Source organism: Nomascus leucogenys, chromosome 6 (genome assembly GCF_006542625.1).
Source record: "Nomascus leucogenys isolate Asia chromosome 6, Asia_NLE_v1, whole genome shotgun sequence".
Classification (NCBI taxonomy): Eukaryota; Metazoa; Chordata; class Mammalia; order Primates; family Hylobatidae; genus Nomascus; species Nomascus leucogenys.
The window spans coordinates 35,317,888-35,331,037 of NC_044386.1; the positions used below are offsets into that span (position 1 = coordinate 35,317,888).

A 13,150-nucleotide genomic window follows, 5' to 3' on the forward strand; every position below is an offset into this window, starting at 1 on the left:
CCCACAAGGCTTCCTTTTCTCAAATAACTACCCAACAGGTAGCAATTTTATGCTTCAAACTATGGAAAATGGACTTGCTTCAGGTGGAGGTAAACTGCCTCCATTTCCACCTAAAGTTATGCCATGTCATCCGCAGAAACTTGATGAACTGTAACTAATCAGCATCTTATACAGAGCATCACATGATGGGCACTCAACAAATACATGTCAACTAGTAAAAAAGTATTAACAAATATTTTTGAACAAAAATGTCCTTGATGACCTCACTCTAAATATTCACTTTCCTCTTGAACTATTTCTTTAACGGAAATTGACAGTGAATCATCAGCAATGCAAAGACCCGTTCCCTAAGCAATATGCTTAAGAAAGATGTGTGATGAGTGGTTTCAATAGCATAGCAGGAAATGGGTGCTTCTGCAGTACTTGCTGGTATTTGCAGAATTGGTCTAAGTAGTCAAAACTTTCCTACTGTTATCTAGTTTGTACTATTAAATTACTTAGCAGGTTGATTGTTCCTTGGAGCCTGTAGTTGGTAGATGCAGATGCTTTTATTTGTTTATGTCTCCCATCTTTTTATTGTGTTGATGGTAGTTTTAAACTTCAAGCCAGAGGGGCCACTAATCGAATGCAGACATATTTCTTGTTCCTACATTTGTCTAATTCTTCTTTTTTGAAACTCACTAGGATGTTTTGCTCCATGGTGCCCTGTAACAGGATATCAGTTAGTCTGTTGTTTCAAAGAATATTGCAAACTGTTTTCAATCACTATGCATATTGCTAGACTGTCATGTTTAAAAAGAGTATGTGGGTGAGATGGTACAAACCATGCATTGCCCTTAACTACTGATCATTTTTCCTGGCTCATAGAAAATGCTCACTGCATTAGGTTTTAACAGTTCTTAAAAAGGATGGTTTGTTTTTGTCCTTGTGGCTGAATTCCTGCACATCAGTGACACCTTCCCCCCAGGGGAACGGACAAATATTGTTGTACCTCTGGTTACGCAAAAACATCCTATATTTCAAGACAACTTTGGTGGGGATTTAATTGATTCAATTTACATATGATTATGCAAAATAGCCTAAGCAATTCACTTAGAACTGTATGTCAAGTTGACAAAGGAAGACACCTTGAATATCACCTTGCACTTTTAAATCGTTTTCTTCCTGGATAAGGAATGACCAGAAAGATCCAGGAGAGGGTCAGGGCTCATCAGCCCTCCTCCTGGACAGACTGCCCTCTCTACACTGCCTCTCTGCAGTGGCAGCTCCAGCTGTGAGGTCACGAGCACATGGAACCCTTAGAAGTCCAGCATTTGTCTCTTTCATAACTCTGTGCTTATTTTTGACACGAGGTGTTTTTAATTTTATTTTTGTAAATTTACTAAGTTATTGTTTCACTGCCTGTCAGGAAAGGCAACTGGAAAAAGAATTTTTAAGAATTAGGTGATGAAAATGAGGCAAGAGTTTCTAAGGGACAAACCACCATCTGCCCCCTTATCCTGTACCCTCCTGAGCATAACCTAACAAAAGTGATTACTCTTGATGTTTCAGATGCCCCATTGGAAGCTGTTTATTTTGAAAACCATTTCAAAGACTTCTTGCTTAATTAAGAAAATGCAGTGAAAACCCAAACTACAGGAAGTTGTGGAATTGGCCAGATCATTTTAACTTTAGGAAAAGGATAAGATGCGCAAATTCATTATGAACTTGATTAAAAAATCACAACAATTGGAATGAGTTCTTGATGGCTGTGATCAATAAAAGGATGTTGAGGAAGGTGGCGTATTGACAGCAAATGACCTCTGCAGTACAAAAACATGAAATGGCTCTGTTATGGAGATAGACCACTTAAAAAGGACTACTTATTTCTTTATTGCATATTGATTTTAGCCAAGGTGATTAAATTCTAATTGCTAAGAACAAATCACAAAAGCATTTGCCAAAGCAAAAATCAAGTGAGGGGGGTGGTGACCTTTCAATAATTGTGCCCATTGGTATTCCTCAAGGTTTTCTAAAGATGATCCAGGACCACAAGATAATTGGGAAGTTCAGCGAGGGCCAGGAACTAGACATCGCTAGAAATACAAATGCAATAATGAGTCTCTTTCTGCACACCTCACTATAAAACGTAATGAGTAAAACTTGCATAAATATCACTAAACTTTAAGCACTTCCACTTTGAATGAATAATTGAACTTTTAATGTAATTTTAATCATTTTTACAATATCAGAACATATGGAATCTGTTTCCCTCCCAATATTTTATTATGAAAAATTTCAAGCATGTAGAAAAATTGGAAGAATTACACAGTAAGCATCCTGAAACCGAGCGCCTATAGTCTGTAATTAACAGTTTGCAATATTTGCCTCATCACATATCTAGCCATTGTTACATCTGTCCATCCATCCTTCTTATTTTTTAAAAAAAATTTTAATGACCAAAACAAAGTATCTAAAACTGCAGCTTGTCAAAGAACCACTTGTTCTTGCCCATCTGTTCCTCTCTTCAAACTTGACCTTGGCCTCCCATTGGGCCTTGTGGTTAAGAGCAGGATCTCTGAAGACATCTTTATTGATAACAGTTTTGTTCAAGGGGATATCTGGTGGCTGTAGGGGCGATCTGTGATGCCATCATCAATGTTCTTCGCAATGACAGCTTTGCGTCGGAGTAGCATCTGGCCAGGACCACCACCAGTTTCCCAGGTTTCACGAACTTGCCCTTTTCAACAGCAACCACTCAGGCCTACAGCAGAAAGGTCCTTCTTATTTTTTGTGCATTTCAAAGTACTTTACAGACATTGGTATGCCAAATAATTTGTTTTTTACATCATAGCTCCTATGATTTTTCTCTTCTTCCAAGCTTGTGTGCAATTATGACCATATTTTACCTTCATGCCACCTCTCATCTAGAAAACCCATTTCACCAGACTCACTGAGTCCCATTTCAGGCTCATTGTAAGGAATAAATAAAACAGTAAATGCAATACTCCTACTGTATGAAGGCGTCCAACAAATAGTAGCTAATCCTGCTGTTGTTACTAAGCAGTAATTAGTGTTTTCTTTTTCCTGAATGGATTGGGGTGCCTAAGGTTAGCATTAGTTTCCTCGAGGCTAGATTGACAAAAATGATCCATAACATGCTAACCCAGCTTGGTTCCCTTCTGTGTTTGTCAAGTTTCTCCAGGGAAACAGAACCAATAGGCTATAAATAGACATGTAGAGAGATTTATCATGAAGCATTGGCTTGCATGATTATGGAGGCTGAGAAGTCCCATGGCCTGCCGTCTGCAAGCCGGCAGCCCAGGAAATTTAGTGGTGTATTTCCAGTCCAAGCCTGAAGGCCTGAGAACCAGACAGCCCATGATGTCCGTTCCAGTCCAAGTCAAAGGCCCAAGTACCAGGAAGCTGATGATGTAAGTCTTGGTCCAAGTCTGAAGACCAAAGAACCAGGAGCACTGATGTTCAAGGTTAGAGAAGGTAGATGTCCCAACTCAAGAAGAGAGAGCACTTCCCCCCACTATTCCTTTTTGTTCAGTTCAGAGCCTCCGCAGATTGCATGATGCCTGCCCAGGTTGGTGAGGGCAGATCTTTACTAAGTTTACTGATTCAGATGCTCATCTCTACCAGAAACACACTCACAGACACACCCAGAAATAATGTTCTACCAGCTATCTGGGCATTCCTTATCCTAATCAACTCGATACATAAAAATAATACCACATCTTCCTTCCACAGGAGTGAAGATCCCCTCACCCTAGGCAACTGGCACGAGCTTCGCGTATCTCGCACGGCGAAGAATGGAATCCTACAGGTGGATAAGCAGAAGGTAGTGGAGGGAATGGCAGAGGTAAGAACAGCACACCTTTTCTCTTGATGGTTAGTGTGAGCCAGATTACTGTTTTCTGCCTGTCTTGGTAGAAAAGCAGCAGAGTGTTGTGGTTAACTACATGGGCTTCAGTGCCTGTGTGACTTTTCTATTGCTTAGCTATAAATGGGGATAATAATAGTATGGGCCTCATAGAGTTGTGAGGATTAAGTGAGTTGATACCCAATAGGTTTAGCACTTACAAAATTGCCTTTCACCTGTTCGCCTCCCACCTCCACCTTTGTTCTTATCAGCTACAGCAAGTAGTAGGTAAGAACATGGACTCTGGGGTAGGGCCTGTGGTGCATGGGGGAGGCCTGACGAGAACAGGCTGTAAGTCCAGACTCCTGGGGCTCAAAATCTGGCTCAATTACTTACCAGTGGTGTGAGCTCATACTGGTTACTTGACCTACCAAGGTTGTTTTTCTTGTCTCAGCATTATCCTCTTATCAGTGGGGATAATGGTGATGATAACAGTGCCTACTTCACAGAGTTGTTGTGAGAATTAAAAGAATTGTACATGTAAAACACAACAGTACCTGACACCAGGTCAGCACTAAATAGCTTTACGTAGTAGTAGTAGTAGCAGTGGTGGTCGTGGTGAATAGTGTATGGTTATGGACTCGAGAGGATAGGATTTCTACTTAAGTTTATAACTTTTGTCCATGATTTTAATTCTAAGGTTATGTTCAAAGAAAACATTTTTAAGAGGAAGTCAGCGAGATTTGCTTTAAACTATAGCCTGCTAGGATTCTACAAACACACACACAATTTATAGTTCCTTAAAAATAGAGGGGACTTTAGATTTGCCAATATCTTAGTTCCCACCAGTTTTCATTCTGTGCAAAGGAAGATTTGCAAAGGACATTGACAAATTTGGGTATACTAATAAGCAAATAGACTAGTAGAAAAAAGAAAAGGAAAGAAAAGAGACTTTTGCTAGGGAAAGAGGTACTTGATTGGAGAGAGAAGAAAGAGGGACACATGTGTCCAGAAGCCAGCCTGAGGGGCTGCAGTGGTGGGAGAACCAATTGGAACCAAGGGCCTCCTTGGGAATGAGGGGAATCCCAAATTGGGTTCTGTTTCAAGAGATGGGCACCCTTCACACCTAGAAAATGCTCCATATATATCTGTGGAAGGGAGGAAGGGTGGGGGGAGGGAAGAAAGGAGGGAATGAATGGGAATTGATTTTAAATGGAGAACCGGAGTCACTTCTGGTGCAATCCAGAACATTCTAACAGCCCACTTTAGTCCAAGAATTAGAAGCTCACGAGAATACACCTCACTGTCTGTTGGCTTAATGATATAAATCCAATTGTATCTCTATAGATCTTAGTTGCAAACATCTGTAAAACAGGAACAAAAGCTGAGGATGGGAACGTTTGTAAAGAGTAGGGGCAAGGTCCATGACTATAAGTAAGTTACTCTTCAGGACACAGTATTTACTATTAGGATCTAAGAGACAACACATAAGTAAAAACCACACCTCAGAGTTTCTATCACTGCACATCAGCAAAAGAGCATGAAACCAATATGGTGGCACCTGCACCCTCCCTTTTGGCTTTTTTACCTCTGGTGGCATGTGGGTAAATGGAGCTGACTGGAGTTTTAAAGCAAAAGGAACCCACAGGAAGGTGTGGCTTTGGTGTGTGCATTGGAGGGGCGTTCTGCTGAGTCCACTGTGAACCAGGAGTGGGAAGGCCCATGCCTGATCTCCATATGCTAAACCTTCATCAAGTCTTTTCCACAAGGAATTCTGCTCCCCCGCTGTCCATATCATGTTCGAAGTGTGGCCGACGGGGCAGTGGTCTTAGAGCTCAGAGACAGGTAGGGCAGGGGTTAGAGTACACTTTGAGGGGCTAACCCAGGACCTAAGCACCTAAGAGCCTGTGTGCAGACTAAACCTGACCACCAGGCTGCCCAGCTGGCAGCTCTGAGAAATAGCAGAAGCCTGGGCTTGAGTCCGACTGTGCGAGACGTGTGGAAGAGCAGTGCTTCTGAGGCTTTCAGGAAACTCCAGCCTGCAAGTTTGCTCAGCTTTGCAAACTGCTTCCAGCCAAGCCAAAGTATAGGATCCAGACACAAAACCCCTCACTGCAGAGCAGGCCTGGCTTTGGTGGGATATGTTTGCTTCTCTCCTGCGGTCCCCTCTTGGGCATGGCAGCTGCAGCCCTCCCACTTGTCAGCAGGAGGGTGCTGCACGAGGATTTTGATGAGCAGCCAAAAGGAACTGCTCCTCACTCCACGAGGCCCCGCTGCTGGACACAGCCATAATGCAATTTTTTTTCCTGGCAGCCAGCTGCTCTGAAACCTCCTTGACCCTGCGTCCTTCCTCCTTTCCTCTTTCCATCTTATTTTAGCTTTTGTGTAAGAGCAATGACAAGAGAAAGATGCCTGTGGGTTTGTGGTGACAGTTACTGAGGGGTTCAGTATTCTGCTGGGCCACAAGAATTCCTGAAAGCCTTTATACTTCTTTGATAACCTCTTAGTTAAGTAAGAACCCTCAAAGCTGCCCGAAGGCTATTGACAGAAGGCATTTTGGTCTATTAATCTAATTGAAATTTCCCTGGGCTACCTGGCTGGACCCAGCCCCGGGGCGCTCCCTAACATAAACAGAGCTTCCTCCTCCATGACTCACCTGTCTTGTCTTCTCTACCCTTGACATGACCCCAGTTTCATTCTCCTCCCTCTGGCCAATGATCTTCCAAAGCACAGACCTCTCTCTTTCCTGCTTAAATCTCATTGCTTTTTGGGTACAGTTCACGCTCCTAATGTGGCGTGTAAGGCTCTGCATGCTCTGGCCCCCTCTCACCTGTGCCTTATACTCACATTCCCTCTAAGCCCCAACGTCTTCCAGTTTCCAGAATGTTAACTCTTCCTTGACCACCTCCCCTACTCCCTGTGTCTAGGGTGGGATATGAGACTCTCGTGTCCGGCACCCAGGTGCACCCATAGCCACCTGTACAGTTCTTCCCAGTGCTGATCTCACCTGCTCTTTTACTTGTCTGTATTCCCTGCTTGCATAAACCCCTGCAGGGCAGGACTGGGTCTTTCTTATTTTCTGCTGTTTCTCCAGCACTTAACATAGTGGCTGGGGCATATTATAGTAAGTGCCTAATAATATTTGTTAAATAAATGATCAAAGCTGCTACTATTTGTATTTATTTTATCGTAAATCAAAGAAAATAATAACTTAACATTACCTAAAGTGTGTTCATTCCCAGAGCTCTCAAATGTAAGGATTTCTCACTCATGATACGTATCCACCAATGGTGAGCTGCAGCTCTAATCTGAGATCCGGGCTGAAGGAACAGTGGGAAGGAGAAAAGGGCATGATGAACTACTCTCTGGCTCTGAAAGCTTCTGCCCAGAAGTGATTCTTTTCTCTTCTGCTCATGTTTTATTGGCTATAAGAAGTCGCACAAGCTCATCTGAGCTGATAGGTTAGAGGCAGTCTTCCTGTGGGGAGGGGTACCTGTGAACGGTAGTGCAGTCTGCCACAGTCATCATGACATCGCTATGACGTAGATACAATGACTCCCATTTTGCACACAATGAAATGAAGTCTCGGAGACGTTAAGACTTTCACCAACATTCAGGCAGGTGGTAAGTAGCAATGAGTAGCACCGTGAAAGTGAAGCCCTTGTGTAGACAGGTTGTCATGATGGGTCTCGAGGCTCTGTCTACCATTTTGTTCCCCAACAGGGAACCGAAGACCCATTTGATCATTTTGAACATCTGTTTGAAAGGCATACCGTGCTTTGTTTTTAATCTCTTGGCAGGGAGGCTTCACACAGATTAAGTGCAACACAGACATTTTTATTGGCGGAGTCCCCAGTTATGATGATGTGAAGAAGAACTCTGGTGTCCTGAAGCCTTTCAGCGGGAGCATCCAGAAGGTACAGGCATCTCTTCCTCATGTTTCTTGGGCCACCCAGACTGTAGACAAAGAAAGTGAGGATTGTGATCAGTTTCATCTGCTGCACCCAAGAAAGACACTTTGAGAAAGTTTTAACATTTTAAAAATTTTATATTTTAATGCCCACAGCATGGCTTTCCAACCTCACTTTCTTAGAACATCTGCTCCTGGGTCTGTGCCCGGCAGACATTCCATGAATGCTACAGTAGGTGATGATGAATTTTTACAGCAAATCTACTAAACTATATTAGGACTGCTGAGGGAGTGAAATGGCATCAGGTGTCTGCAGATACTGCCACAGTAGGGAAGGAGGTGGATGGAGGTGAATGGCAACCTTGGCTCTGCGCTTCTCTTTTGCGGTACTTTGCAGTTTGCTCAACATCAGAGCCAGTGCTCATCCCCACCCCCACACTTTAGCAGTTGGTGTTCATTGATCATGTAACCAAGCTCTTAAGAGCATAGACTAAAGAGTTCTTCCCTAGAAGGTTCAGGAAAAAAAACATTCAGTGAAAGATACTGACTCCCCTGCTCTCTCTCTTTTTTTTTTTTTTTTTTGAGACCGAGTCTCACTCTGTCACCCAGGCTGGAGTGCAGTGGCGTGATCTCGGCTCACTGCAACCTCCACCTCCTGGGTTCAAGCGATTCTCCTGCCTTAGCCTCCCAAATAGCTGGGATTACAGGCGCCTGCTGCCACGTCCAGCTAATTTTGTATTTTTTTTTTTTTTTTTTTTGAGATGGAGTCTCGCTCTATCGCCCAGGCTGGAGTGCAGTGGCGCAGTCTCGGCTCACTGCAAGCTCCGCCTCCCAGGTTCATGCCATTCTCCTGCCTCAGCCTCTCCGAGTAGCTTGGACTACAGGTGCCCGCCACCACGCCTGGCTAAGTTTTTGTATTTTTTAGTAGAGACAGGTTTCACTGTGGTCTTGATCTCCTGACCTCGTGATCCCCCCGCCTCTGCCTCCCAAAGTGCTGGGATTACAAGTGTGAGCCACCGTGCCCGGCCTAATTTTGTATTTTTAGTAGAGACAGGGTTTCACCATGTTGGCCAGGCTGGTCTTGAACTCCTGACCTTGTGATCTGCCCGCCTTGGCCTCCCAAAGTGCTGAGATTACAGGCATGAGTCACTGCTTCTGGCCTGCTCTCTGTCTTTTATTCCTTCTCTTGGGACTGCCCATGATCTCTGTGGTTATGAAGACATGCTCTGTCTGCAACAGACCTGACCTGCAGCTTGACTCCCCAGCCCAGGTGGGCAGAACCACCAAACACCGGGAGAACAAGGATCTGAAGAAAAGTATGTTTAGTTCCTGGATGTTAGCTTCATCCTGTTTTCCTTTAGTGACCAATGGTGGCTAAAGGATCCTTTCTGGACCTGAGATGGAGCATGAGGGAGGCTAAGGTGAAGGAGGAATGATGAAAGGGCCCCTGGGGCTGTGATCATCTTGTCTCCCATCACAGTGTCAGGCCCAGTCAACATTTGCTGACAGCCACATGTTTCCCTTTGTTACCGAACTTCGAGGTCTGTGATACCTCAGTTCAGACCATTCTCCCCCATGAGTGGGATTGGCCATGCTTAACCAGGTGTTTCACATTCTCACCTAGGCAACAAGCTGGGATGCTAAGACGTTTCCCATCCTCTGCCCGCTCTTCTCAGGCTGTGCCGTCCCCTTCACGCAGCACACACAACCTTCTGCCTGTGTCCTGCTAGAAAGACCACCCTTTCCGCCTGATTCACGGGCTGGGCCATGTCCTGTAGTGAACAGTGCCGTTCTTGGCTTGTCTCAGCACATATTATGCAGTTTCATGGTCCTTCACTTGCAGCCTGAAAGGGGGAGATTGTAGAAGGATCCTGGCTACTTTCTAGCAGCTTCTTCAAGATTCAGGACTGGGGAAAAGTTTTCTCTCAACCCTCCCACTGCTCTCCAAGGGCCAGGCAAGCCTTTGGAAGCTTAGATTGGTGGCAGGAAGTGCCATTGCTAACCTCTTATAACCCCTGGGCAGTGGGGGTTCCCCTGGGAGGTGTTCTTACTGTCTCGAAGTTCTGCAAAGCCAGCAACAGTTCAAAGTAAATCCATATCCTGAATCAAGGGCTGGTAACATTGGATCCATTTATTTGGGGCTAGGGAACCCAGTAGCCCCTCCTCATAATTTGTCAGTTTCACTAGAGTCACATTGCAGGGCAGAAGGTGCAAGGGAGCTCTTGAGCACCAGTAAATCCATGCACAGTGGGGTAAAGAATGCGACCTGCGTTTCACTTTGGTTTCTTTTTTTTTTTTTTTGAGACGGAGTCTCGCTCTGTCGCCCAGGCTGGAGTGCAGTGGCGCAATCTCGGCTCACTGCAAGCTCCGCCTCCCGGGTTCACGCCATTCTCCTGCCTCAGCCTCTCCGAGTAGCTGGGACTACAGGCGCGCGCTACCACGCCCGGCTAATTTTTTTGTATTTTGTTTTAGTGGAGACGGGGTTTCACCGTGGTCTCGATCTCCTGACCTCGTGATCCGCCCGCCTCGGCCTCCCAAAGTGCTGGGATTACAAGCGTGAGCCACCGCGCCCAGCCTCACTTTGGTTTCTTAAGTGGGGAAGGGAATGTGCAGAGGGAGCAGATTCAGGAACGTCAGGGAAGGAGGATAACAGGAGTGAGTGGGACAATCGGGGAGGTCCAGCTGATGGAATTTTAGGAGACTGCTTGAGAACATTAGTTGGAAACATAAAGGAGTACACTAGAAAGTGTCTCTGGATTCCACAGCCACCGGGAGCCAGGGTGCCCTGTTTGACTTCCGCCTCCGTAACACTGTGTTTTGCACTCTCCCCACTCTGCTTTATATACCAGTGTCTCCCAACCTGGGCTGCATCTTCTGAGGTGACTCTCAAAAACTTCTTAAAGTTACTGACGACTTGGTCTCACCTTCAGAGATTCTGGTTCAATGGGTCTGGGCGGGTCTGGGCATTAGCATTTCTTAGGAGCCCCCCAGGTGATTCTAATGTGCAGCTGGGTTGAAATCCGAACTTTGTAGTTCTTGGGACTTCTTTACAACCTAACCGAGTGGCCAGGCTTCCGGAACCAGAGGAGCGCTTCACTCCGCAGATTCTCCCAAGTGGATCAACTTGGGATCACTTCAGCTCCTGCATAGATGACAAGACTATAAAAGTAGAAACTGGGCCTGGCGCGGTGGCTCACGCCTGTAATCCCAGCACTTTGGGAGACTGAAGTGGGTGGTTCACCTGAGGTCAGGAGTTCGAGACCAGCCTGGCCAACATGGTGAAACCCCATCTCTACTAAAAACACAAAAATTAGCCGGGCGTAGTGGCAGGTGCCTGTAATTCCAGCTACTTGGGAGGCTGAGGCAGGAGAATTGCTTGAACCCAGGAGGCAGAAGTTGCAGTGAGCCGAAATTGCGCTACTGCACTCCAGCCTGGGCAACAGAGAAAGACTCCATCTCCAAAAAAAAAAAAAAAAAAAAAAGTAGAAACTGGACTTAAAAAAAAATTTTTTAAATCTCCCTATGTGTAGCTCAGGTTAATGTGCCAAGGGAAGCTTTAGAAGACTACAAAGATATTTCTCAATTCCTGAATTTCTTTATGTTTTTCTCTCCCAAGATCATCCTGAATGACCGAACCATCCATGTAAAGCATGACTTCACCTCCGGAGTGAATGTGGAGAATGCGGCCCACCCCTGTGTGAGAGCCCCTTGTGCCCATGGGGGCAGCTGCCGGCCCAGGAAGGAGGGCTATGACTGTGACTGCCCCTTGGGCTTTGAGGGGCTTCACTGCCAGAAAGGTATACTCAGGGGTCTGAGGCACAGCTCCCTGGAGGGAGTGGAGGGAACGGACAGCCAACTGGGGGACCACAACTCTTAATGGAAGAGTTGTAACAGTGGTACAACCATACTGGTTATTTTGATCAATTATTTCAATAACTTATTAGATGATTATTTATAAACTACCGTAATTCCTTAATAAGAGTTAAATGCTGAAATACTTCTGCTAACAGTGAGTAAATAGGTTCCCCACCCTCTACCCTGGCTCCTTCCTTGAGAATCACCTCATAGTCTAGCAACCCAAGAGTTAACCCATAACAGAGTAGGGGTTTCCAGGACTTTTGCATCTGAGCCACTCCCAGAGCCCATCCTGATAGATGAATGCCTATGCTTTGTAGACTGATAAATATTTTGACCCCTGTCTGTGAGTGCTGTATAAGAGAAACCTTGTCCAAATATGCAAAAACACAAATTATACATTAGTTGCTCCAAACTAAAGTATGCATAACCTGCTGTATAGCGCGATTTTTTAGGCTATCAAATTGCTGTGCGTCAGTTTTCTCAACTGTAAAATGGGAATAATAATAGCAGTATTATTGTGTGTCTAACACAGAGGGTTATAGTGTTGACTAAATGAGACAATGTATCCAGAACATTTAGAAGAGGGCCTGGTAAGTACTCAAGCAACCAACCAATACTGGTCATTATTATTCGTGGGGAGAAAAATAAAATCCATTAGCAGGTGCTGTGGGCTACTCAGTTTCCATCTTGCCCTAGACTGAAAGCCAGGGCAGGTCATAGACCATGGGACCCTGCTGGACTTGCTTTCTGTACCTGCTTATGGGAAGCTCAGGACATGGCCCTGGTATCTAGAATAGGCTTCCCACATATATCCATCATATTGGGCCTTCATTTTTCAGCCTCAGTGTGGCCTTACCTGCCCAGGAACTTAAAAAAAAAAAAAAACAAGCCTGGAAGAAATGAAGCAATGAGCCTCTGAAGGAATGTGCACTCTTTCCTATTTCCAGGTTCTTGATTTTTATCAGAATTAGGGCTTAGAGGAAAACTATAAATTACAGGTAGTTATGTTGGTATATGGAATGGTAGAAGTCATTTTGTCATTTTGCATCAGTCTTGGAAAATATGAAAGATGCCAATTTGCCAATCGGAAGACTTAGTAGTATTTCTTATGTTTAAATGAATTTGAAATCTACATGGCAAATCTTCCTTGTATTTTTAGCAAGGAAGAGTAATTGATTCATTTGTGAATTATCCTGGTTAGAATCCTAACAAGCAAATTGCTGTTTAGCTAATAGGTTGTACTTACAGAGATTTAGCTGAAGAGTGGCTCATTCATTCAGAAAATTGGGTTTGGATTTCACACATCAATGTTTGAATTTACTAAGTCTCCAATTTTACCACAGGAGCTTCCAATTTGTGCTTGCCTTATATCTAACATTAATGGTCAATCTATAAATCCCGGAATTAGATGAACATTTAGCACTGGAAATTAAAGGGATAAAGAAAGGATAATGTGTGATCTTGTTAGCCCTCATTTCCTGCTGCGGAACATTAGCCATAACGGAGATAAAGTGCTCACATTTATAACTTTGTAA

The 13,150-nt window shown here is 44.5% G+C and overlaps 1 protein-coding gene and 1 pseudogene across 5 annotated transcripts in view; one reads left to right on the top strand and one right to left on the bottom strand.

Moving 5' to 3' along the window:
• Nucleotides 1-13,150, top strand: part of EGFLAM (EGF like, fibronectin type III and laminin G domains) — a 199,900-nt gene that overhangs the window by 161,990 nt on the left and 24,760 nt on the right. For all 5 annotated transcript variants that reach the window (XM_030813998.1, XM_030813999.1, XM_030814000.1 and 2 more), the window contains 3 exons: nt 3,736-3,847; nt 7,648-7,764; nt 11,374-11,554. In XM_030813998.1, coding sequence (XP_030669858.1) covers nt 3,736-3,847; nt 7,648-7,764; nt 11,374-11,554 — 410 coding nt within the window. The remainder of the gene's footprint in view (nt 1-3,735; nt 3,848-7,647; nt 7,765-11,373; nt 11,555-13,150) is intronic.
• Nucleotides 2,453-2,894, bottom strand: LOC115835417 (annotated as a pseudogene).